The following is a 24230-nucleotide window of genomic DNA, read 5'->3' as shown; positions in this document are numbered from 1 at the left end:
TCTGCATCTTGACATGCCATAAGCAACAACTTACATGGTGGGACAGTACTGGGCAGTAATGGCTTACCTCTATGTTTTTAATGTTCAGATTTGAAACCAGATCCCAGTTCTCGTTCCCATGTTTGTCGTAACCTTGGAAACCGAAACCTGCAGCGTTATTGATCGCATCCGCTGAAAGGATAAATGTAATAAGTCTGTTTTGTACAGTAAAATGAAGCGCGTGACTGCAGATAAGCGGTGGAATATTTCAGGTGTAAAAGTAGGGAGTGTAGACAGAAGTTCTTTCAGGACCTCCAGCATGCATTACTAGGGACTTGCATACGGGAAGTATAACACAATTTTTGCTAAGCTTATATATTGTACGTGGGGACTCGATATCTCCTCCTGCGCAACCTGGGGGACTGGGTGTTGCAGAACACACTGATGAATGTAATAAGGGCTTGTTTTATGTGGTCTCAGTACTCCTCGCTGACATCCATATAATCCATTTACAGTAGGGAGTGCATCAGTGTCGGACTGGGACATGAAGGGCCCGCCGGGACAATGCAGTTATAGAGTTATAGGGGCACATACTTAGGGGTGTGGACAGCCTACAAAGGGGGTGTGGCCAGCTTCCACAGAGGCTTGAAACACACAATAGTTTAGTGCAGTGTAATGCAACATATCTACCATGTATAATACAAGTGCACAGTCTGGAACCTGATCCCCAGAGGAAGGAGTGGGCCATCAGGCAGTGGGGCCTACCGGTGGTTTCCCTGGTACCCCTGCGGGCCAGTCCAAGCCTGGAGTGCATTATTATGGAAGTTTAATACAAGATATATTGCAATGCACAGAGGTAAGCAAGGAAATCAAGCGATGAAGTAAAAGATGCAGAAAGTCATGCAAAGCCAATTACGTTGTCTAAATGTAAACAAAAGATTTGCCCTCATCTGCCCAGTACAATATGAGAGAAATACATTTTTCTAGGACGCTCAAACTACGTCTGATCACAGTGTTCAAAAAGTGCATTTACTGCCACACAGCTCTGCAGAACCGAGTCTTCATAAACAGTAACATGTCAGAACCAAGCCATGACTTATCTCCTCTAGCAGTGTACACAAAACAAACACCACCTCTGGATACTTCGGCTAGGTGTAGTCAGGACGGAGATTAATTCCCAGACTAATTACATATGTCTGCACAGCTAGATTTAGCATTTTTGCAAAAACAAGTGACATTCTTGTAACCTGGGGGTTCTCAAACTCAGTCCCCAGGACCCCAAACAGTTCACATTTTCCAGGTCACAGGTGCATACAATTATTTCACTTGAGATTCTGTGAGGAGACCTGTACAAGGTCTGAGGGACAAGTTTGAGAACCTTATCCTCTAGCCCAGAGTTTCCCAAACCATTACAGTCCAGGTTTTAACTATGGTGGTCATTCCGAGTTGTTCGCTCGGTAATTTTCTTCGCATCGCTACGATTTTCCACTAATTGTGCATGCGCAATGTTCGCACTGCGACTGCGCCAAGTAAATTTGCTATGAAGATTGGTATTATACTCACGGCATTACAAGGTTTTTTCTTCGTTCTGGTGATCGTAGTGTGATTGACAGGAAGTGGGTGTTTCTGGGCGGAAACTGGCCGTTTTATGGGAGTGTGTGAAAAAACGCTACCGTTTCTGGTAAAAACGCGGGAGTGGCTGGAGAAACGGGGGAGTGTCTGGGCGAACGCTGGGTGTGTTTGTGACGTCAAACCAGGAACGACAAGCACTGAACTGATCGCACTGGAAGAGTAAGTCTGGAGCTACTCAGAAACTGCACAGAGAAGTCTTTTCGCAATATTGCGAATCTTTCGTTCGCAATTTTGATAAGCTAAGATTCACTCCCAGTAGGCGGCGGCTTAGCGTGTGCAATGCTGCTAAAAGCAGCTTGCGAGCAAACAACTCGGAATGAGGGCCAATATCCATGCTTGAGCATAGTTAACTTAATTAGTACCTCAGTCAATGTGATTTAACCCTCTGGACTCATGTATGGATATCTTTAAAACCTGGACTGTAACGGTGGAGTTTGAGAAACTGTGTTCTACCCTAATGCTTCATGATCCATTGGTTTGGAGTGTAACAGCCTGAACCCCGTCTTGGAGAGGAAACGTCCAGTATTACAAAATGAAATCTCACTGGAATGGTGTGTACACATGGGGGTTTATTTACTAATATTCGTGTTTTGACCGTTTTGAAGGGTGTTTGAACTCGAATGGTATCGGGTACATTTTACTGCAACTTTTTGAATCCTGATACGGTCATTCACTAAGCTGCCGAGTTTTGCACAATCGTTTTTTCCGATGTCGATGTGATTCGTAATATCAGGCAGTGTTTTACGGGAGTGATGAGTAAAACACTGCCTGAAAAAACACAAGGAAACCCGGCCGGATCTGTGAGATCCGTGCAGGGCTTCATTGTGTACCTTAAAAAGTTCATTAAAGTCTTTAAAATTCTGGAAAAAATTGCGTGGGGTCCCCCCTCCTAAGCATAACCAGCCTCGGGCTCTTTGAGCCGGTCCTGGTTGAAAAAATATGGGGAAAAAAATGACAGGGGTTCCCCCATATTTAATCAACCAGCACCGGGCTCTGCGCCTGGTCCTGGTTCCAAAAATACGGGGGACAAAAAGCGTAGGGGTCCCCCGTATTTTTGAAACCAGCACCGGGCTCCACTAGCCAGGTACATAATGCCACAGCCGGGGGACACTTATCTTGGTCCCTGCGGCCCTGGCATTACATACCCAACTAGTCACCCCTGGCCGGGGTACCCTGGAGAAGTGGGAACCCCTTAAATCAAGGGGTCCCCCCCTCCAGCCACCCAAGGGCCAGGGGTGCAGCCCGAGGCTGTCCCCCCCATCCAAGGGCGGCGGATGGGGGGCTGATAGCCTTTTTGTAAAAATGTGAATATTGTTTTTAGTAGCAGTACTACAAGTCCCAGCAAGCCTCCCCCGCAAGCTGGTACTTGGAGAACCACAAGTACCAGCATGCGGTGGAAAACCGGGCCCGCTGGTACCTGTTGTACTACTACTAAAAAAATACCCCAATAAAAACAGGAGACACACACCTTGAAAGTATAAGTTTATTCCATACATGCACACCTCCAAACATACATACTTACCTATGTTCACACGAGGGTCGGTCCTCTTCTCCATGTAGAATCCATGGGGTATTTTTTTGGGGGGATTGTTAGTGTAGGCCACTAGTGGACCTGCCACTAAGAGAGCTTAGTGTGTGGCGCACTCTTTTGAAATGATTATTTTGTATTAAAAATATTTCAAACTTTTATTTCCATATCTAAAAGAATGTTACAGGAAGGACAGGCATCCTATCCTATTTGATAACCTGAAGAAAATGCAGAAAAATTAGTTATTTTTATATATTTTTTGCTATTATTTTATATAACTAAAATATGAATATAAAATTCATATATTTCTTTGCCTATTTTGTTGCCTATAAGGTAGGATCCTCACACTGATGTTAGTGATCTTTCAATTTATTATTTTAGGCAAAGAAGGGAAAGCAAAAAGGAATGTGATTAAATAAGCAATATGAAATATTAGTTAATTTATTCAGTGCTAATTAGGCTACTGATAGGCTCTCTTAAGAGACTGTATCATGTAAGTGATACCATTCACTGAATTAACGATAGCCTATGATATTTTTGCAAGAAAAAATGTCACTAGTACATGTACCAAGGAGTGAGGTTTTGGGAATAGATATAAGTAACATGAAAAGAGAATACTATGAATTACATGGAAATTTTGTAACATATATGCACTCTTTCAGTCAGTCTACTGTTCAAGACTGCAGTAATAGTGTTAATGTGATTTAATACAATTTTGTATCCACTATTCTGCAACAGTGTATATATGATAAACAATCTATACTGGAGACCAGATAATAGATACACTGTCTCAAGTATACTTGTCAGAGGAGACACACATACCAAAGAACAAAGATTGCTTATTGCTGACTGAGAATGAATCAAAGATAAATTAATCTGATTTCAATAGTGTATGAGTAGGATATGTATGTTCATGTCGCATTCTATTCTAATAATACATTTTTAATCCCCTTTCTTCAGAGGAAAGAAAAAGGGAAAAAGGTTACCATTACTATTCTTCAATTAACTGTGAACAATATATCCCTGGTATATGGACTTAAGCAAAATTTTGATTTAAATAAAGTCTTTTTCTGAATCCCACTTAGGCTAATCGTCGGCACATGGACCAATTAATTCCCACTCTGAGTGGTAAAATACTTCATGTTGAATAGGCACTGTCAAAGCAGTAAACTCAATATAGTTACGCTCTTAGGAAATCAATATATTCCCCAGATACATCACAATTTGATATCATTTGCTGAATATACACAGATAAATCTATAAGCATGTCATTTATGATAAGTGTATAGACATCCTTTCATAGACAAGGCACTAACACAAGAGATGCAAAAAAGAGCTCCAGGTGTATGGAAACGGATTCCCTTTCTGCTTTTGCTCCATGTACCCTTGTGGGCAGTGAATGCGAGCAATGAGAGCAGGGAAAAACCGTCCACCTGGGGCTGAAGGGAAAGAAAAGTGCGGGCTGCTTCTGCTGTCCACGCTTAGTATCTTCCTCCCCTGTTACATTCGAGCATTGCAGGGGGCCCCCAGATACCCCGCAGTGGATGAGAGGGCAGCCCTGAGTACCTGATCAACGTGTGTCCGTTGCGTGGTAAGTAGTCGTGCCAATTCTCTGTGTAGTGTACTAATATCACTGCAGGTAAGATCTCTTCATTTAGCAGCCTCAGCAGAAGATGGACGCTGGATCGAGTGATTGCATGTAACTATCCCGTTTGTTCAGCACATGCTATAGAAGCCGAACATCAGAGCAGGGGCTTCCCTTGCCCGATGTATCAAATGTATCTATGCGCAGTGTTCACCAGGGGTAAGTACCCTGTGTCCTGATGAAGTCTCTATACTTTGGAGCCTCAGCGGGGAAAAGAGACGCCGGGTCGGGTGATTCCCGTACCACCGTAAACGTGTGCGTCCGTGTCCCGCAGTTCAATAGATGACGTACGTTTCACAAAAAAGCTTGATCACATCCGTAGTGTCAATGGGGGGTGAGGTCCTATTTAAGGCTGGAGCTATAATTATCTTAATTGATTAACTGGAAATCCAATTCGAGGACAGTAATTAGTGTTATAAAAAGAAGTAATTTAATTACTACAAACAGGGAGAGATATATATACATATATTTGTGTGAGTGTGTGTATATTTTTTAGAAGGGGAAGATTAAGGATTAATTCACTGAGCATTTGTCAGAGAGTGGGTTATCAAAATCCACTACCTAGACCTTTATTTCAATAAAATGTGTAATTAAGGAGATGCTAATTGCTGTATCTCCAGGCTCTAGGAAAGTGGATCATTAATATCCATTACTAAGACCTTGATTACAATAATAAGATGTGTATTAAAGGAGCTGCTGATTGCTGTATCTCTAAAGCTCATATTATTTACCAAGGTAACCCTTACACGTATTTGTACGTAAGCAACATAGGATGTAAAAACAGTAGTATTTTAATATTTATTAAAAATATTTATAGTGGAGCCTCAGCGGGGAAAAGAGACGCCGGGTCGGGTGATTCCCGTACCACCGTAAACGTGTGCGTCCGTGTCCCGCAGTTCAATAGATATCCACCCATCTGAAATAGTTAATAGGAGTGGTGGGACAGGCTGATCAGTTAATTAGTATAGCCACTCTGTAAATCCCTATAAATTCTTGGTGCAATGGGAAATAATTATACTATCTGCATACTGTAATATAACAAATTAAATGTAAGGTTGGATGATGGTCCAATGCGGTATTTACAGATTCCTATGACATACCCTGGAATAATGGTATTTTTACGATGTGAGTTGTGTGTGAGAAGTGTATAATATTTGGAAATTTATTGTGATAGGTACTCCTGTCAACTAACAAGTGACAGACTAGACTATAATGTGCAGTGAGAGATAAAATAAATAAAGGAGTGAAAATGTCTTGACATCCTTAGTTTATTATTGTAAAAATAATTCCTGTGTGTAAGCAAAAGTGAATGATGAAATCATAAAAAAGAATCATTATAGACTAATAAATATGTGATTAGTGAAATTGTGAAAATATACCAACAATAATAAAAAGTAAATTATCTTAAATTGAAATATCATAGTATAAAAGATTATCTATAGGGTAAGTTAGTATTATCAGAAAATAAATTATTTACTGTGCAAAAAGAAAAATATATGTTCCTATAGCCAGAGTGCAAGAAAAAGAGGGATGAAGAGAAAAGGATAGATCTGGTTGTATAAGGTTAATTAATGAACCCTATATTTTAATTAATAAGAAGTGAGATAATTAGGGTAACTATGGATACTGATGTATAATGAGAAATATATGAGGGAGTATATGAGTAGATCTTCCCTTGTAATATAACATTCAATGAAGTTAATATCGTGATCTCAAAATGCTATACTCCAACCCTCAGGTTAAGATTAATTTCTATAGTTGATATGTTCCTATCATTTAAAGATATATCCCAAGAATATTATTTGAGAGAGATCTATTAGGCATATTGATGAAAAGGGGAAATAAATGTAATACTTATGTGTAGGAAGTAAGAAGAAAAAAGAAAAAGAAAGTAATGTATATATATATATATTTTAAAAAATTTTTAAAAATGTTTTTGTTTCCTTCCCTTCTTGATAGTCTATACACCTCTATTCACATATGCGTACACATACATAGACACACACACATATACACACACACATATATATACACGCTCATGTAATATGAATACAAAGCGGAAACAGAGAGACAAATTAGAAGAAATCCTGTAGGAGAAAGGCAGGCATGACCCGATAGTGTACTGGATGGATCATTATAATGTGTGAGACTGCAAGAGGTTGATAGATAATATAGGAGAGGGTGAGGTAAGGTGGATTTCATGTAGGAAGGAAGACACCGAAGTTGATGTTTTCATTTAATCCTCTTGGTGCCATTGAATTTAATTTGAAAATCCACTTGCTTTCCAACTTTTGCAGTTCTCTGGCTGTATCTCCTCCTCTTATACCCATCCGTAGTCTCTCTAGACAAAAGAACTTCAAACCTTGGGGGGACTTGGAATGTTTTCGTTGGAAGTGCCTTGCAACAGTGGTAATTCTCCTAAACCTCATGGCATCTGTTTCAACGTTCCTAATATTTCCCAAATGTTCCATTATGCGTGTTTTGACCATCCTGGTGGTCATACCCACATACAGCATTTTACAGGGGCATTGGATACAATAGATGACGTTGGTTGTTTGACAATTGGAGAACTCCTTCATTAATAATACCTCTCCATCCCTGTTCTTGATATTAGGTCTTGTTTCAACATATATACAGGCAGCACACGATCCACATGGGTAAGTGCCTTTGATCCTGTCTTCTCGTTTTGATGACCGGCTGAAGTGACTTCTAACCAATTTGTCTCCTATATTAGGTGACTTCTTCCAGCTCATCGATACAGTTGGACCGAGATTATCTGCCAAGTCAGAATCATTAAGTAGCAGGGGCCAGTGTTTGTTAATAATCCCCCTAATTTCTTTCCACTCTTGGCAGAAATCGCCCACAAATCGTATCACTGGTTTGACTGAGGGGTCTTTCAATTGTTTTGCTCTTCTGCTTTCCTGAAAGATAATGGACTGCCTGTTAGTATTGAGAAGGTATCTACTGGCTCTCTTGATACATCTCATACTGTATCCTCTTTCTCTGAGTCTGCCCATCAGTTCTTTACTCTTGATCTTATATACATCATCGTCCGAGCAATTACGTCTTAATCTAAGAAATTCACCTCTAGGGATATTCTGAATGGTGGCGGGTAAGTGTGAACTAGTACTGAGTAATAGGCTATTAGTAGCTGTTTTTTTCCTATATAGTTCTGTCGCCAGCATGTCGTTCTTATCCCTATAGATTCTAAGATCCAGGAAAGGGATGGTTTCCCTGCTGATCTCATACGTAAGTCTGAGGTTCAGATCGTTTGTATTAAGCTGTTGGATAAACTCTTTCAGTGACTCAGCATCCCCCTCCCAGATGACAAAGATGTCATCTATATATCGCATCCATGTTATTATCTTGCTGGTGAAGGGTTCATTGATCTCATTGAATACCACCTCCTTTTCCCACCAACCCAGATATAGATTAGCATATGTGGGCGCACAGGCTGCACCCATGGCAGTGCCACGTATCTGGGTGTAGAATACATCAGCAAATGTAAAGATATTCTTGTGCAATACAAAGTGTAACAATCGTAATAGGAAGGAGTTGAAGTCACTGGGACCCTCCATTTGAAGGAAGTATTCTACCGCAGCGAGACCCTTTTCATGGTTGATACTACTGTACAGTGACTCCACGTCCAAACCAACTAAAAGGTGGTTATCCTCTAGTTTTACATCATGTAGTTTGGTAATGACATCCCCCGTGTCTCGTGTATAGGAGGGTAATGCGGTTACATGCTTCCGCAAATGAGTATCTATGAAGATACTAGCCTTCTCTGATACCCCTCCTATACCAGACACTATCGGTCTTCCTGGGGGATTGCACATATCCTTATGGAAAAGGAAGACACGGAGGGGGACAAAGGGGAAATCAGGATCCAAAAAGATGGGAAACACCAGTCACACACAGGTATCCGAGAAGAAAGATCAACAACAGGAAATACTAATGGAGGAATCTACCCTTAAAGTCATCAATCTCTCGGACCATATATTAACATGGGACCAGAACTCAGTTCTAAGGAAAGGTCTATCCTTTGCTCCACAGAAAAGCTTTAACCGCTTCCAATGGGAGAAGGATACAAAATTATTTTGTCGTAAACTCCTATTGGCTAAATTCTATGCCGACAAAACAATAGAACAAACAGAAAGATCGGCCACACCCTCATCATCATTACAACAAGATATACATGGCACCTACAATCATGAAGGGATAGCCATATCCGAAGAACTCACGGACCGGGATCAGGAAATTATCTCAATTTTAGAAGAACTTTTCATGGAAAACACCCCAAAAGAGACTCAAGTGAGTACCAGAACCATCTGCAAGAAGAGATCATCCTTCTTCCCACAAGACCAGATATGTCCAGAGGTTAAGATCTTTATGGACATGGTCAGTAGGGATCTGGATGGGATACGAAGGAAAAGATCTAAACATATGGATAATCTTACCAAAGGGGAACGAAGAGCACTAAATGAGATCAGAAGTTGGGAGGATGTGGTCGTGAAACCCTCCGATAAAGGGGGTAACATTGTCCTATGGCCGAAGGAAAAGTATATCCAGGAGGCCATGAAGCAACTTAATGATACTCAGTGTTACACTAAGACATTATTTAATCCTACAGACAATTGTAGAATAGCTCTTAACCGTATCACTGATAAAGCTCTTAAGGACAATGTGATTACACGACAGGAATATGATTTCCTACGAGTAGACCATCCTAGGACCCCAACGTTTTACCTCTTACCCAAGGTCCATAAGGATATGTGCAATCCCCCAGGAAGACCGATAGTGTCTGGTATAGGAGGGGTATCAGAGAAGGCTAGTATCTTCATAGATACTCATTTGCGGAAGCATGTAACCGCATTACCCTCCTATACACGAGACACGGGGGATGTCATTACCAAACTACATGATGTAAAACTAGAGGATAACCACCTTTTAGTTGGTTTGGACGTGGAGTCACTGTACAGTAGTATCAACCATGAAAAGGGTCTCGCTGCGGTAGAATACTTCCTTCAAATGGAGGGTCCCAGTGACTTCAACTCCTTCCTATTACGATTGTTACACTTTGTATTGCACAAGAATATCTTTACATTTGCTGATGTATTCTACACCCAGATACGTGGCACTGCCATGGGTGCAGCCTGTGCGCCCACATATGCTAATCTATATCTGGGTTGGTGGGAAAAGGAGGTGGTATTCAATGAGATCAATGAACCCTTCACCAGCAAGATAATAACATGGATGCGATATATAGATGACATCTTTGTCATCTGGGAGGGGGATGCTGAGTCACTGAAAGAGTTTATCCAACAGCTTAATACAAACGATCTGAACCTCAGACTTACGTATGAGATCAGCAGGGAAACCATCCCTTTCCTGGATCTTAGAATCTATAGGGATAAGAACGACATGCTGGCGACAGAACTATATAGGAAAAAAACAGCTACTAATAGCCTATTACTCAGTACTAGTTCACACTTACCCGCCACCATTCAGAATATCCCTAGAGGTGAATTTCTTAGATTAAGACGTAATTGCTCGGACGATGATGTATATAAGATCAAGAGTAAAGAACTGATGGGCAGACTCAGAGAAAGAGGATACAGTATGAGATGTATCAAGAGAGCCAGTAGATACCTTCTCAATACTAACAGGCAGTCCATTATCTTTCAGGAAAGCAGAAGAGCAAAACAATTGAAAGACCCCTCAGTCAAACCAGTGATACGATTTGTGGGCGATTTCTGCCAAGAGTGGAAAGAAATTAGGGGGATTATTAACAAACACTGGCCCCTGCTACTTAATGATTCTGACTTGGCAGATAATCTCGGTCCAACTGTATCGATGAGCTGGAAGAAGTCACCTAATATAGGAGACAAATTGGTTAGAAGTCACTTCAGCCGGTCATCAAAACGAGAAGACAGGATCAAAGGCACTTACCCATGTGGATCGTGTGCTGCCTGTATATATGTTGAAACAAGACCTAATATCAAGAACAGGGATGGAGAGGTATTATTAATGAAGGAGTTCTCCAATTGTCAAACAACCAACGTCATCTATTGTATCCAATGCCCCTGTAAAATGCTGTATGTGGGTATGACCACCAGGATGGTCAAAACACGCATAATGGAACATTTGGGAAATATTAGGAACGTTGAAACAGATGCCATGAGGTTTAGGAGAATTACCACTGTTGCAAGGCACTTCCAACGAAAACATTCCAAGTCCCCCCAAGGTTTGAAGTTCTTTTGTCTAGAGAGACTACGGATGGGTATAAGAGGAGGAGATACAGCCAGAGAACTGCAAAAGTTGGAAAGCAAGTGGATTTTCAAATTAAATTCAATGGCACCAAGAGGATTAAATGAAAACATCAACTTCTGTGTCTTCCTTCCTACATGAAATCCACCTTACCTCACCCTCTCCTATATTATCTATCAACCTCTTGCAGTCTCACACATTATAATGATCCATCCAGTACACTATCGGGTCATGCCTGCCTTTCTCCTACAGGATTTCTTCTAATTTGTCTCTCTGTTTCCGCTTTGTATTCATATTACATGAGCGTGTATATATATGTGTGTGTGTATATGTGTGTGTGTCTATGTATGTGTACGCATATGTGAATAGAGGTGTATAGACTATCAAGAAGGGAAGGAAACAAAAACATTTTTAAAAATTTTTTAAAATATATATATATATACATTACTTTCTTTTTCTTTTTTCTTCTTACTTCCTACACATAAGTATTACATTTATTTCCCCTTTTCATCAATATGCCTAATAGATCTCTCTCAAATAATATTCTTGGGATATATCTTTAAATGATAGGAACATATCAACTATAGAAATTAATCTTAACCTGAGGGTTGGAGTATAGCATTTTGAGATCACGATATTAACTTCATTGAATGTTATATTACAAGGGAAGATCTACTCATATACTCCCTCATATATTTCTCATTATACATCAGTATCCATAGTTACCCTAATTATCTCACTTCTTATTAATTAAAATATAGGGTTCATTAATTAACCTTATACAACCAGATCTATCCTTTTCTCTTCATCCCTCTTTTTCTTGCACTCTGGCTATAGGAACATATATTTTTCTTTTTGCACAGTAAATAATTTATTTTCTGATAATACTAACTTACCCTATAGATAATCTTTTATACTATGATATTTCAATTTAAGATAATTTACTTTTTATTATTGTTGGTATATTTTCACAATTTCACTAATCACATATTTATTAGTCTATAATGATTCTTTTTTATGATTTCATCATTCACTTTTGCTTACACACAGGAATTATTTTTACAATAATAAACTAAGGATGTCAAGACATTTTCACTCCTTTATTTATTTTATCTCTCACTGCACATTATAGTCTAGTCTGTCACTTGTTAGTTGACAGGAGTACCTATCACAATAAATTTCCAAATATTATACACTTCTCACACACAACTCACATCGTAAAAATACCATTATTCCAGGGTATGTCATAGGAATCTGTAAATACCGCATTGGACCATCATCCAACCTTACATTTAATTTGTTATATTACAGTATGCAGATAGTATAATTATTTCCCATTGCACCAAGAATTTATAGGGATTTACAGAGTGGCTATACTAATTAACTGATCAGCCTGTCCCACCACTCCTATTAACTATTTCAGATGGGTGGATATCTATTGAACTGCGGGACACGGACGCACACGTTTACGGTGGTACGGGAATCACCCGACCCGGCGTCTCTTTTCCCCGCTGAGGCTCCACTATAAATATTTTTAATAAATATTAAAATACTACTGTTTTTACATCCTATGTTGCTTACGTACAAATACGTGTAAGGGTTACCTTGGTAAATAATATGAGCTTTAGAGATACAGCAATCAGCAGCTCCTTTAATACACATCTTATTATTGTAATCAAGGTCTTAGTAATGGATATTAATGATCCACTTTCCTAGAGCCTGGAGATACAGCAATTAGCATCTCCTTAATTACACATTTTATTGAAATAAAGGTCTAGGTAGTGGATTTTGATAACCCACTCTCTGACAAATGCTCAGTGAATTAATCCTTAATCTTCCCCTTCTAAAAAATATACACACACTCACACAAATATATGTATATATATCTCTCCCTGTTTGTAGTAATTAAATTACTTCTTTTTATAACACTAATTACTGTCCTCGAATTGGATTTCCAGTTAATCAATTAAGATAATTATAGCTCCAGCCTTAAATAGGACCTCACCCCCCATTGACACTACGGATGTGATCAAGCTTTTTTGTGAAACGTACGTCATCTATTGAACTGCGGGACACGGACGCACACGTTTACGGTGGTACGGGAATCACCCGACCCGGCGTCTCTTTTCCCCGCTGAGGCTCCAAAGTATAGAGACTTCATCAGGACACAGGGTACTTACCCCTGGTGAACACTGCGCATAGATACATTTGATACATCGGGCAAGGGAAGCCCCTGCTCTGATGTTCGGCTTCTATAGCATGTGCTGAACAAACGGGATAGTTACATGCAATCACTCGATCCAGCGTCCATCTTCTGCTGAGGCTGCTAAATGAAGAGATCTTACCTGCAGTGATATTAGTACACTACACAGAGAATTGGCACGACTACTTACCACGCAACGGACACACGTTGATCAGGTACTCAGGGCTGCCCTCTCATCCACTGCGGGGTATCTGGGGGCCCCCTGCAATGCTCGAATGTAACAGGGGAGGAAGATACTAAGCGTGGACAGCAGAAGCAGCCCGCACTTTTCTTTCCCTTCAGCCCCAGGTGGACGGTTTTTCCCTGCTCTCATTGCTCGCATTCACTGCCCACAAGGGTACATGGAGCAAAAGCAGAAAGGGAATCCGTTTCCATACACCTGGAGCTCTTTTTTGCATCTCTTGTGTTAGTGCCTTGTCTATGAAAGGATGTCTATACACTTATCATAAATGACATGCTTATAGATTTATCTGTGTATATTCAGCAAATGATATCAAATTGTGATGTATCTGGGGAATATATTGATTTCCTAAGAGCGTAACTATATTGAGTTTACTGCTTTGACAGTGCCTATTCAACATGAAGTATTTTACCACTCAGAGTGGGAATTAATTGGTCCATGTGCCGACGATTAGCCTAAGTGGGATTCAGAAAAAGACTTTATTTAAATCAAAATTTTGCTTAAGTCCATATACCAGGGATATATTGTTCACAGTTAATTGAAGAATAGTAATGGTAACCTTTTTCCCTTTTTCTTTCCTCTGAAGAAAGGGGATTAAAAATGTATTATTAGAATAGAATGCGACATGAACATACATATCCTACTCATACACTATTGAAATCAGATTAATTTATCTTTGATTCATTCTCAGTCAGCAATAAGCAATCTTTGTTCTTTGGTATGTGTGTCTCCTCTGACAAGTATACTTGAGACAGTGTATCTATTATCTGGTCTCCAGTATAGATTGTTTATCATATATACACTGTTGCAGAATAGTGGATACAAAATTGTATTAAATCACATTAACACTATTACTGCAGTCTTGAACAGTAGACTGACTGAAAGAGTGCATATATGTTACAAAATTTCCATGTAATTCATAGTATTCTCTTTTCATGTTACTTATATCTATTCCCAAAACCTCACTCCTTGGTACATGTACTAGTGACATTTTTTCTTGCAAAAATATCATAGGCTATCGTTAATTCAGTGAATGGTATCACTTACATGATACAGTCTCTTAAGAGAGCCTATCAGTAGCCTAATTAGCACTGAATAAATTAACTAATATTTCATATTGCTTATTTAATCACATTCCTTTTTGCTTTCCCTTCTTTGCCTAAAATAATAAATCGAAAGATCACTAACATCAGTGTGAGGATCCTACCTTATAGGCAACAAAATAGGCAAAGAAATATATGAATTTTATATTCATATTTTAGTTATATAAAATAATAGCAAAAAATATATAAAAATAACTAATTTTTCTGCATTTTCTTCAGGTTATCAAATAGGATAGGATGCCTGTCCTTCCTGTAACATTCTTTTAGATATGGAAATAAAAGTTTGAAATATTTTTAATACAAAATAATCATTTCAAAAGAGTGCGCCACACACTAAGCTCTCTTAGTGGCAGGTCCACTAGTGGCCTACACTAACAATCCCCCCAAAAAAATACTCTAATCTTGCTTAGTGGCGCACCTCCAACCCTCATTGATTTTTAGAAGGACCTCTCAGTGGCCCTTATTTGAATTTCTTTTTCAATTGGTTGGTTTATACACTGTATATCCTATAATTGTCTTAGTTACCAGTGCAGTATCTATTGGGCCTTTGTGTCCTCCCCTTTAGAATCCATGGGGTACCTGTGGGATAAATTATACTCACATAATCCAGTGTAGATCGGTCCTCTTCTGTTCTTTGTATAATCCACGTACTTTGCAAAATAAAAAAACGGACACCCGACCACGCACTGAAAGGGGCCCCATGTTTTCACATGGGACCCCTTTCCCCGACTGCCAGGACCCCCCCTGACTCCTGTCTAAGAGGGTTACTTCAGCCAATCAGGGAGCGCCACGTCGTGGCACCCTCCTGATTGGCTGTGTGCTCCTGTAGTGTCTGTCAGGCAGCACACGGCAGTGATACAATGTAGCGCCTATGCGCTCCATTGTAACCAATGGTGGGAACTTGGCGGTCAGCGGTTGACCGAAAGTAACCTCACCGCTGACCGCAAAGTTCCCACCATTGGTTACAATGGAGCGCATAGGCGCTACATTGTATCACTGCCGTGTGCTGCCTGACAGACACTACAGGAGCACACAGCCAATCAGGAGGGTGCCACGATGTGGCGCTCCCTGATTGGCTGAAGAGACCCTCTTTGACAGGAGTCAGGGGGGCTCCTGGCAGTCGGGGAAAGGGGTCCCATGTGTAAACATGGGGCCCCTTTCAGTGCGTGGTCGGGTTTGCGTTTTATTTTTTTTGCCAAGTACGTGGATTATACAAAGAACAGAAGAGGACCGATCTACACTGGATTATGTGAGTATAATTTATCCCACAGGTACCCCATGGATTCTACATGGAGAAGAGGACCGACCCTCGTGTGAACATAGGTAAGTATGTATGTTTGGAGGTGTGCATGTATGGAATAAACTTATACTTTCAAGGTGTGTGTCTCCTGTTTTTATTGGGGTATTTTTTTAGTAGTAGTACTACAGGTACCAGCGGGCCCGGTTTTCCACCACATGCTGGTACTTGTGGTTCTCCAAGTACCAGCTTGCGGGGGAGGCTTGCTGGGACTTGTAGTACTGCTACTAAAAACAATATTCACATTTTTACAAAAAGGCTATCAGCCCCCCATCCGCCGCCCTTGGATGGGGGGACAGCCTCGGGCTTCACCCCTGGCCCTTGGGTGGCTGGAGGGGGGGGGGGACCCCTTGATTTAAGGGGTTCCCACTCCTCCAGGGTACCCCGGCCAGGGGTGACTAGTTGGGTATGTAATGCCAGGGCCGCAGGGACCAATATAAAAGTGTCCCCCGGCTGTGGCATTATGTGCCTGGCTAGTGGAGCCCGGTGCTGGTTTCAACAATACGGGGGACCCCTACGCTTTTTGTCCCCCGTATTTTTGGAACCAGGACCAGGCGCAGAGCCCGGTGCTGGTTGATTAAATATGGGGGAACCACTGTCATTTCCCCCCCAGTATTTTTTCAACCAGGACCGGCTCAAAGAGCCCGAGGCTGGTTATGCTTAGGAGGGGGGACCCCACGCAATTTTTTTTTCTGATTTTACACTAAACAGACCCTTTCCCATAGATAACCATGCACAGATCTCACTGATCCGTGCATGGTTATCCAAACTCGACTGGAAAAAGCAGGTCTATTTTTTTGCTGCTTTTTTTAATGAATCGAAAAAAAACCAGACCCGCACTTGAGCACTCAGAAACTAACACCCAAATACGAATGAATAGTGAATGGCCGTATTCTATGAAATAACAGCCGCGTTTGACCGATGGTCTATTCATTCGTATTTCAGAAAGCTGTCATTCAAACCATTACGAATAGACCAGACACTGCCGAGATTGGTGCTTAGTGAATTCCCGGATTGGGACTTAGAAAAAAAAACACAAATCGACCAAACTCGGATTTTTAGTAAATACTGGCCATGGTGAGATATTTTCTTACGATTTTGACTATATAGTCAAAATAGTAAGAAAAGTTAGTGCTGATCGCAAGGTGAAAGTCACCTTGCGATCCCGATTCGATGCCGATGTGCGGTCAGCATCGCAAGCCTAGATAGACTGTGCAGGCAAGTTAATTTTGACTATCTCTATAGAAGAGTCAAAATTGACACTTAGCCAAAACCGCACATAGTCAGTATCGCAAGCACAGTCATTATGTGCTTGTGATGGCGACCTAGCCCCTGTCACATAGTGAGAATCGGGCTTAGCCTGAATCTCACCGTGTGTATGCTCCTTGAAGCTCACATTCTAGAAAGATACACAGGAAAAACAAGTGTAATATTTAGTGTTGCATTTCCTGTTATGATGCTTTAGCCAAGAAGAACTGTCCATGCTGATCACGGCTGGGCGATTATTTACATTGTAATGAGCTGTGTAATGTATCATGTAGCTCTATCACACAGAGCACGAAGTGCATTCAGAGTGTGACGCAGAGTGCTGCAGGAAGCTGTGCCAGAGGGTTAGCTTAGCAGTGCTTCCTAAGGGGTCTGTTTACTAAGTCTTAGACGGAGATAAAGTACCAGCCAATCAGCTTCTAACTGCCATGTTATAGGCTGGGTTTGAAAAATACAGTTGGGAGCTGATTGGCTGGTATTTTATCTCCATCCAAGGCTTAGTAAATAGACCCCTAATTCTGTTATATATCCTAACGCTCTTACCCATCTCCTCCATCACCATGATACACTTGCAAATGTCAGCTGTGGACTCAGTGTCCAGGACTAAATGGCCAGTATATCTGTTACATACTTGGGCCATATAAAAAGACATTAGTACCCTAGGAACCCTATATTTGTCTATGGATGCAGGGATTCCAGGTTGCAGCATATGGGAGGTGGATGCAGATGACAGGACAGCAGCATAAACAGATTACATTTAGAACTAGATAAAATATAAGGAGTACAGGGTAACTGCATAAGAGAAAAGGAGATTTTAATATTTGACATTACAGAGTACTCTGCCAATGCATTGGAAAACAATTATAATATACAGTAAAGAGTGCATAGCGTAGTCAATAAATAATAGGATTTTAATACCTACCGGAAAATCCTTTTCTCTTAGTCCGTAGAGGACGCTGGGGACTCCAAAAGGACCATGGGGTATAGACGGGATCCGCAGGAGACATGGGCACTTTAAGACTTTAAATGGGTGTGAACTGGCTCCTCCCTCTATGCCCCTCCTCCATACCTCAGTTATAGGAACTGTGCCCAGGGAGACGGACATTTCGAGGAAAAGGATTTTTGTTAACCAAGGGTGAGATATATACCAGCTCACACCACAACACACCGTACAACATGGCTTTTAACTAAAACCAGTTAACGGCATGAACCAAAAAATCAGCAACAGGCTGATTGAAACCAAAACACAACCTTTGTGTAGCAAAAGCAATAAATATGAACAAGTACTGCAGATAGAGTCCGCACTGGGACGGGCGCCCAGCATCCTCTACGGACTAAGAGAAAAGGATTTACCGGTAGGTATTAAAATCCTATTTTCTCCTTCGTCCTCCAAAAGGACCATGGGGTTTATACCAAAGCTCCAGACCGGGTGGGAGAGTGCGGATGACTCTGCAGCACCGATTGAGCAAACATTAGGTCCTCAGCAGCCAGGGTATCAAACTTGTAGAATTTTGCAAAAGTGTTTGAACCCGACCAAGTAGCTGCTCGGCAAAGTTGTAGCGCCGAGACTCCCCGGGCAGCCGCCCAAGATGAGCCCACCTTCCTGGTAGAATGGGCCTTCACTGATTTCGGTAACGGCAATCCAGCCGTAGAATGAGCATGCTGAATCGCATTACAGATCCAGCGTGCAATAGTCTGCTTAGAAGCAGGAGCCCCAATCTTGTTGGAAGCGTACAGGACAAACAGAGCCTCCGTTTTCCTAATACGAGCCGTTCTGGCAACATAAATTTTCAAAGCTCTGACCACATCGAGAGACTTTGAATCAGCCATGGCTTCAGTACCCACAGGTACCTCAATAGGTTGGTTCATGTGAAACGAAGAAACCACCTTTGGCAAAAATTGTTGACAAGTTCTCAACTCCGCTCTATCCTCGTGGAAAATCAAATAGGGTCTTTTGTGAGAAAAAAGCCGTCAATTCCGACACCCGCCTTGCGCCTTCCAAGTGAGAAATTTCAACTCAACCGTTTGTAAAGGTTCAAACCAATGTGGCATAAGGAACTGTAACACCACGTTAAGGTCCCATGATGCCACTAGGGGCACAAATGGAGGTTGGATGTGCAGCACGCCTTTCACAAAAGTCTGTACTTCTAGAAGCGAGGCCAATTCCCTTTGAAAGAAAATTGATAAGGCCGAAATCTGCACTTTAATGGAGCCTAACTTCAGGCCTGCATCCACACCTGCTTGTAAAAAATGGAGAAACCGACCCAGCTGAAATTCTTCCGTAGGAGCCTTCTTGGATTCACACCAAGACACATATTTTCTCCAAATACGGTGGTAATGCTTCGCCGTTACCTCCTTCCTAGCTTTCAGTAGAGTGGGGATGACCTCACCGGGAATACCCTTTCGCGCTAGGATTTTGCGTTCAACCGCCACGCCGTCAAACGCAACCGCGGTAAGTCTTGGAACACGCACGGCCCTTGCTGTAACAGATCCTCTCTTAGAGAAAGAGGCCAGGGATCTTCTATGAGTAATTTCTGAAGCTCCGGATACCAGGCCCTCCATGGCCAATCTGGAACAACGAGTATCACCTGAACCCTTGTTCTTCTTATGATCCGTATCACCTTTGGGATGAGTGGAAGTGGAGGGAATACATAGACCGACTGATACACCCATGGTGTCACTAGGGCGTCACCTCTTGATGAAGACCCCACTCTCCTGGATGGAGATCGTGTCTGCTGAGGAAGTCTGCTTCCCAGTTGTCCACGCCTGGAATGAAGACCGCCGACAGAGCGCTTGCCTGTTTTTTTTTTGCCCAGCAAAGAACTTTCGTGGCCTCTGCCATCGCCGTTCTGCTCCTTGTTCCGCCCTGCGGTTTATGTGCGCCACTGCTGTTATGTTGTCCGACTGAATCAGGACGGGCAGGCTGCAAAGAAGATGTTCTGCTTGTAGAAGGCCGTTGTAGATGGCCCTTCATTCCAGAATGTTTATGTGCAGACAAGCCTCCTGGCTTGACCATTTTCCCTGGAAATTTTGTCCCTGAGTGACTGCTCCCCAACCTCGAAGACTTGCATCCGTGGTCACTAGGATCCAATCTTAGATCCCGAACCTGCGTCCCTCTAGAAGGTGAGAACTTTGGAACCACCACAGGAGAGAAATCCTGGCCCTGGGAGAAAGGCTCATCTTCCAGTGCATGTGTAGGTGAGACCCGGACCACTTGTCCAACAGGTCCCACTGAAAAACCCTGGCATGGAACCTGCATTGATGAATCGACACCCTTGCCGGTTTCAGAATCCCCTTGACCATGTTCTGTATTTCCAGAGCTTTTTCCATCGGGAGAAACATTCTCTGCTGTTCCGTGTCCAGAATCATGCCCAAGAACGACAGCTGTGTTGTCGGAATCAACTGTGACTTTGGCAAATTTAGGAGCCAACCATGTTGCTGCAGAACTGTCAGGGAGAGTGCAACATTTTTTAGTAACTGCTCCTTTGTCTCGCCTTTATCAGGAGATCGTCCAAGGACGGGATAATTGTGACACTCTTCTTGCGCAGGAGCACCATCATTTCCGCCATTACTTTGGTGAAAATCCTCGGGGCCGTGGAAAGACCAAACGGCAACGTCTGCAATTGGTAATGACAATCCTGAACAGCAAACCTCAGGTAAACCTGATGAGGAGGATATATGGGGACATGTAGGGTAAGCATCCTTTATGTCGACTGACACCATAAAATCCCCCCCCTTCCAGACTGGAAATCATTGCTCGGAGAGATTAATTTTGAATTTGAATCCTTTCAAATATAGATTGAGGGATTTTAAGTTCAGAATCGGTCTGACCGAGCCATTCGGCTTCGGGACCACGAACAGGCTTGAATAAAACCCTTCTCCCCGTTGAGACGGGGGTACCGTGACAATGACTTGCTGTTGACACAGCTTTTGTATTGCAGCGCACACCACTTCTCTTTCCGGAAGAGAAGCTGGCAAGGCCGATTTGAAAAATCGGTGGGGGGGGGCACGTCTTGAAACTCCAGTTTGTATCCTTGGGCCACAATTTCCAGCACCCAAGGATCCAAGCCTGAGTGAGCCCAGACCCGACTGAAGAGCTGAAGACGTGCCCCCACCGGTGCGGACTCCAGCAGCGGAGCCCCAGCGTCATGCGGTGGACTTGGTAGAAGCCGGGGAGGAATTCTGCTCCTGGGAGCTTGCCACAGCCGGTGATCTTTTTCCCCTTCCCTAACCTCTAGCAGCAAGGAAGGAGGACCCTCGTGAGTTTACTAGACCGAAAGGACTGCATCTGATACTGAGGCGTTTTCTTTTGCTGTGGAGGGACCAGGTCCGCGAGTCCCTCACCAAACAAGACACCACCTTTATACGGCAGCGCCTCCATAGCCCTCTTAGAGTCAGCATCACCATTCCAATGATGAGTCCATAATGCTCTCCTAGCCGAGATTGTCACGGCATTGGCCCTTGATCCCAAGAGGACAATATCTCTCGCAGCCTCCCTTAGATAGACTGCAGCGTCCCTGATATGACCCAACATCAAAAGAACGCTATCCCTATCCAGGGTGTCCAAGTCAGATAATAAGTTATCTGCCCACTTTTCAATTGCACTACTCACCCATGCTGATGCCACTGCAGGTCTGAGCAGTGTACCCGTAGTGACATAATTAGATTTCAAGGTAGTTTCCTGCTTACGATCCGCAGGATCCTTTAGGGCCGCCGTGTCAGGGGACAGGAGTGCCACCTTCTTGGACAGCCGTGCTAGAGCCTTGTCCACATTGGGGGTCGACTCCCACTTTTTCCTATCCTCAGAGGGAAACGGGTATGCCATAATAATTCTCTTGGGAATCAGCAACTTTTTGTCAGGAATTTCCCAAGCCTTTTCAAAAAGAGTGCTCAGTTCATGAGAGGGAGGAAACGTTACCGGAGGTTTCTTTCCTTTAACCATACAGACCCTTGTCTCAGGAACAGCAGGGTCTTCCATGATATGTAACACTTCTTTTATTGCCACAATCATGTACTGAATGCTCTTAGCCAGTTTAGGATTCAACCTGGCATCACCATAGTCGACACTGGAGTCCGAATCTGTGTCGGTATCTGTGTCTGCTATCTGGGTAAATGAACGTTTCTGTGACCCTGAGGGGGTCTGAGTTTGTGACAAAACATCTTCCATGGATTGTCTCCATGCTTGGTTCAGAGACTCAGATTTGTCCAATCTCTTATGTAACGAAGCCACACTTGCATTGAAGACACTCCACATATCTACCCAATCAGCAGTCGGCGGCGCCGACAGAGTCACTCCCACATTCTGTTCTGCCCCCACACCAGCCTCCTCCTGGGAAGAGCATTCAGCCTCCGACATGTCGACACACGCGTACCGACACCCACTATCACACAGGACTATAGGGAACAGACCCACAGTAAGGCCCTTCAGAGAGACAGAGAGGGAGTTTGCCAGCTCACACCCAGCGCCTCACCCGGTCTGAAGGAATATACAATAATCCAGACCTTGCAGCGCTTTAATATATATATTCAACACCAAATATGCTGTGCCCCCCCCACCCCCCACCCCGTTTTTGCACCCTGTTACTTGTGACAGAAGTGAAGGGCCAGGACCAGCGTCTCTGCAGCTTGCTGTGAAGAGAAAAGATGGCGCTGATAAGAGCTGGAAGGACGAAGCCCCACCCCCTAAATGGCTCACTTATGTCCCGCTTATTTTTATACTGGTGGGGTCTGTATACAGTGCCTGGGCACTGTATACCTCTGTGCCAGATCCAAAAAGAGGTTTTATTGCTGCCCAGGGCACCCCCCCTGCGGCCTGCACCCGTGTAGTGCCGTTTGTGAGCGGGAGCAGTGGCGCGCAGCGTGACCGCTGCGCGGTACCTCCAAGACTGTCTTCTGCCGCCTTCACTGAAGTCTTCTTTGCTTCGGTTACTCACCCGGCTTCTCTCTTCTGGCTCTGTGAGGGGGACGGCGGCACGGCTCCGGGAACAAGCAGCTAGGCTATACCAAGTGATCAGACCCTCTGGAGCTAATGGTGTCCAGTAGCCTAAGAAGCAGAGCCTTTAACTCACAGAAGTAGGTCTGCTTCTCTCCCCTCAGTCCCACGAAGCAGGGAGCCTGTTGCCAGCAGTGCTCCCTGAAAACAATAAACCTAACAAATTCTTTTCTAGAGAAACTCTGTAGAGCTCCCCTAGTGTGTGTCCAGTCTCTCTGGGCACAGAATCTAACTGAGGTCTGGAGGAGGGGCATAGAGGGAGGAGCCAGTTCACACCAATTTACAGTCTTAAAGTTCCCATGTCTCCTGCGGACCCCGTCTATACCCCATGGTCCTTTTGGAGCCCCCAGCATCCTCTAGGACGAAGGAGAAAAATTTATAGTATAACAGAGATAGACGTTCCTGACTTAGGGTTTATCACTGGTGTATATCATGTACAGTAAATGTGCTTTAATGTACAGTATTGTTTGTACTGTATATATTTTATGACTAGAAAAACTAATCCAATACAGTATGTATGCTTAATGAAGGTAAGAAAGCATAACAGTGGCTGAGACGGGATCTAATCAATTTGCCGACTGTCGGGATCCCTGCGGTCAGGATACCAACGCCGGAATCCCGACAATGCCTACAGACGGAATCCGGGTGCACCGGAATTATTCTCACTCGTGGGTGTCCACAACACCCATAGAGTGGGAACAGAACCTGTGTGGAGCGCAGCTCGCCACAGAACCCGCAGCGTGGCAAGCACAGCGAGCCCGTAAGGGGACTACTAGCGCTCGCCCCGCTGCCGGCATTCTGGCGGGCGGGGGTGCCGCTGCTGGGATCTTGACAGCCAGCATCCGCCCGCCGGTAACTAGTATGTATTCCGCTGAGACCAATGGCGAAACTTGTGAGTGGTGAGGTGCAAATATATGCTTTGTACTCCCCTCTACTGCCCCACAAGCAATCACAGCTGAGCAGAAATACTAGTAGCAATACAGAAAACACCATGCACTAATGAATCATTGACAGAACGATCAACGGTAAATTAAATGGCTACAATATATTTGCAATGAACAATTGGGGTTAGAAGAG

At 43.0% G+C, this 24230-nt stretch overlaps 1 protein-coding gene across 2 annotated transcripts in view; it reads right to left on the bottom strand.

Moving 5' to 3' along the window:
* Window positions 1–24230, bottom strand: part of MBOAT2 (membrane bound O-acyltransferase domain containing 2) — a 492510-nt gene that overhangs the window by 58795 nt on the left and 409485 nt on the right. For both annotated transcript variants that reach the window (XM_063915448.1, XM_063915449.1), the window contains exon 9: window positions 68–171. In XM_063915448.1, the coding sequence (XP_063771518.1) occupies window positions 68–171 (104 nt within the window). The remainder of the gene's footprint in view (window positions 1–67; window positions 172–24230) is intronic.

Source organism: Pseudophryne corroboree, chromosome 4 (assembly GCF_028390025.1).
Source record: "Pseudophryne corroboree isolate aPseCor3 chromosome 4, aPseCor3.hap2, whole genome shotgun sequence".
Taxonomy (NCBI): Eukaryota; Metazoa; Chordata; class Amphibia; order Anura; family Myobatrachidae; genus Pseudophryne; species Pseudophryne corroboree.
This window is presented reverse-complemented; position numbering and strand designations above follow the sequence as displayed.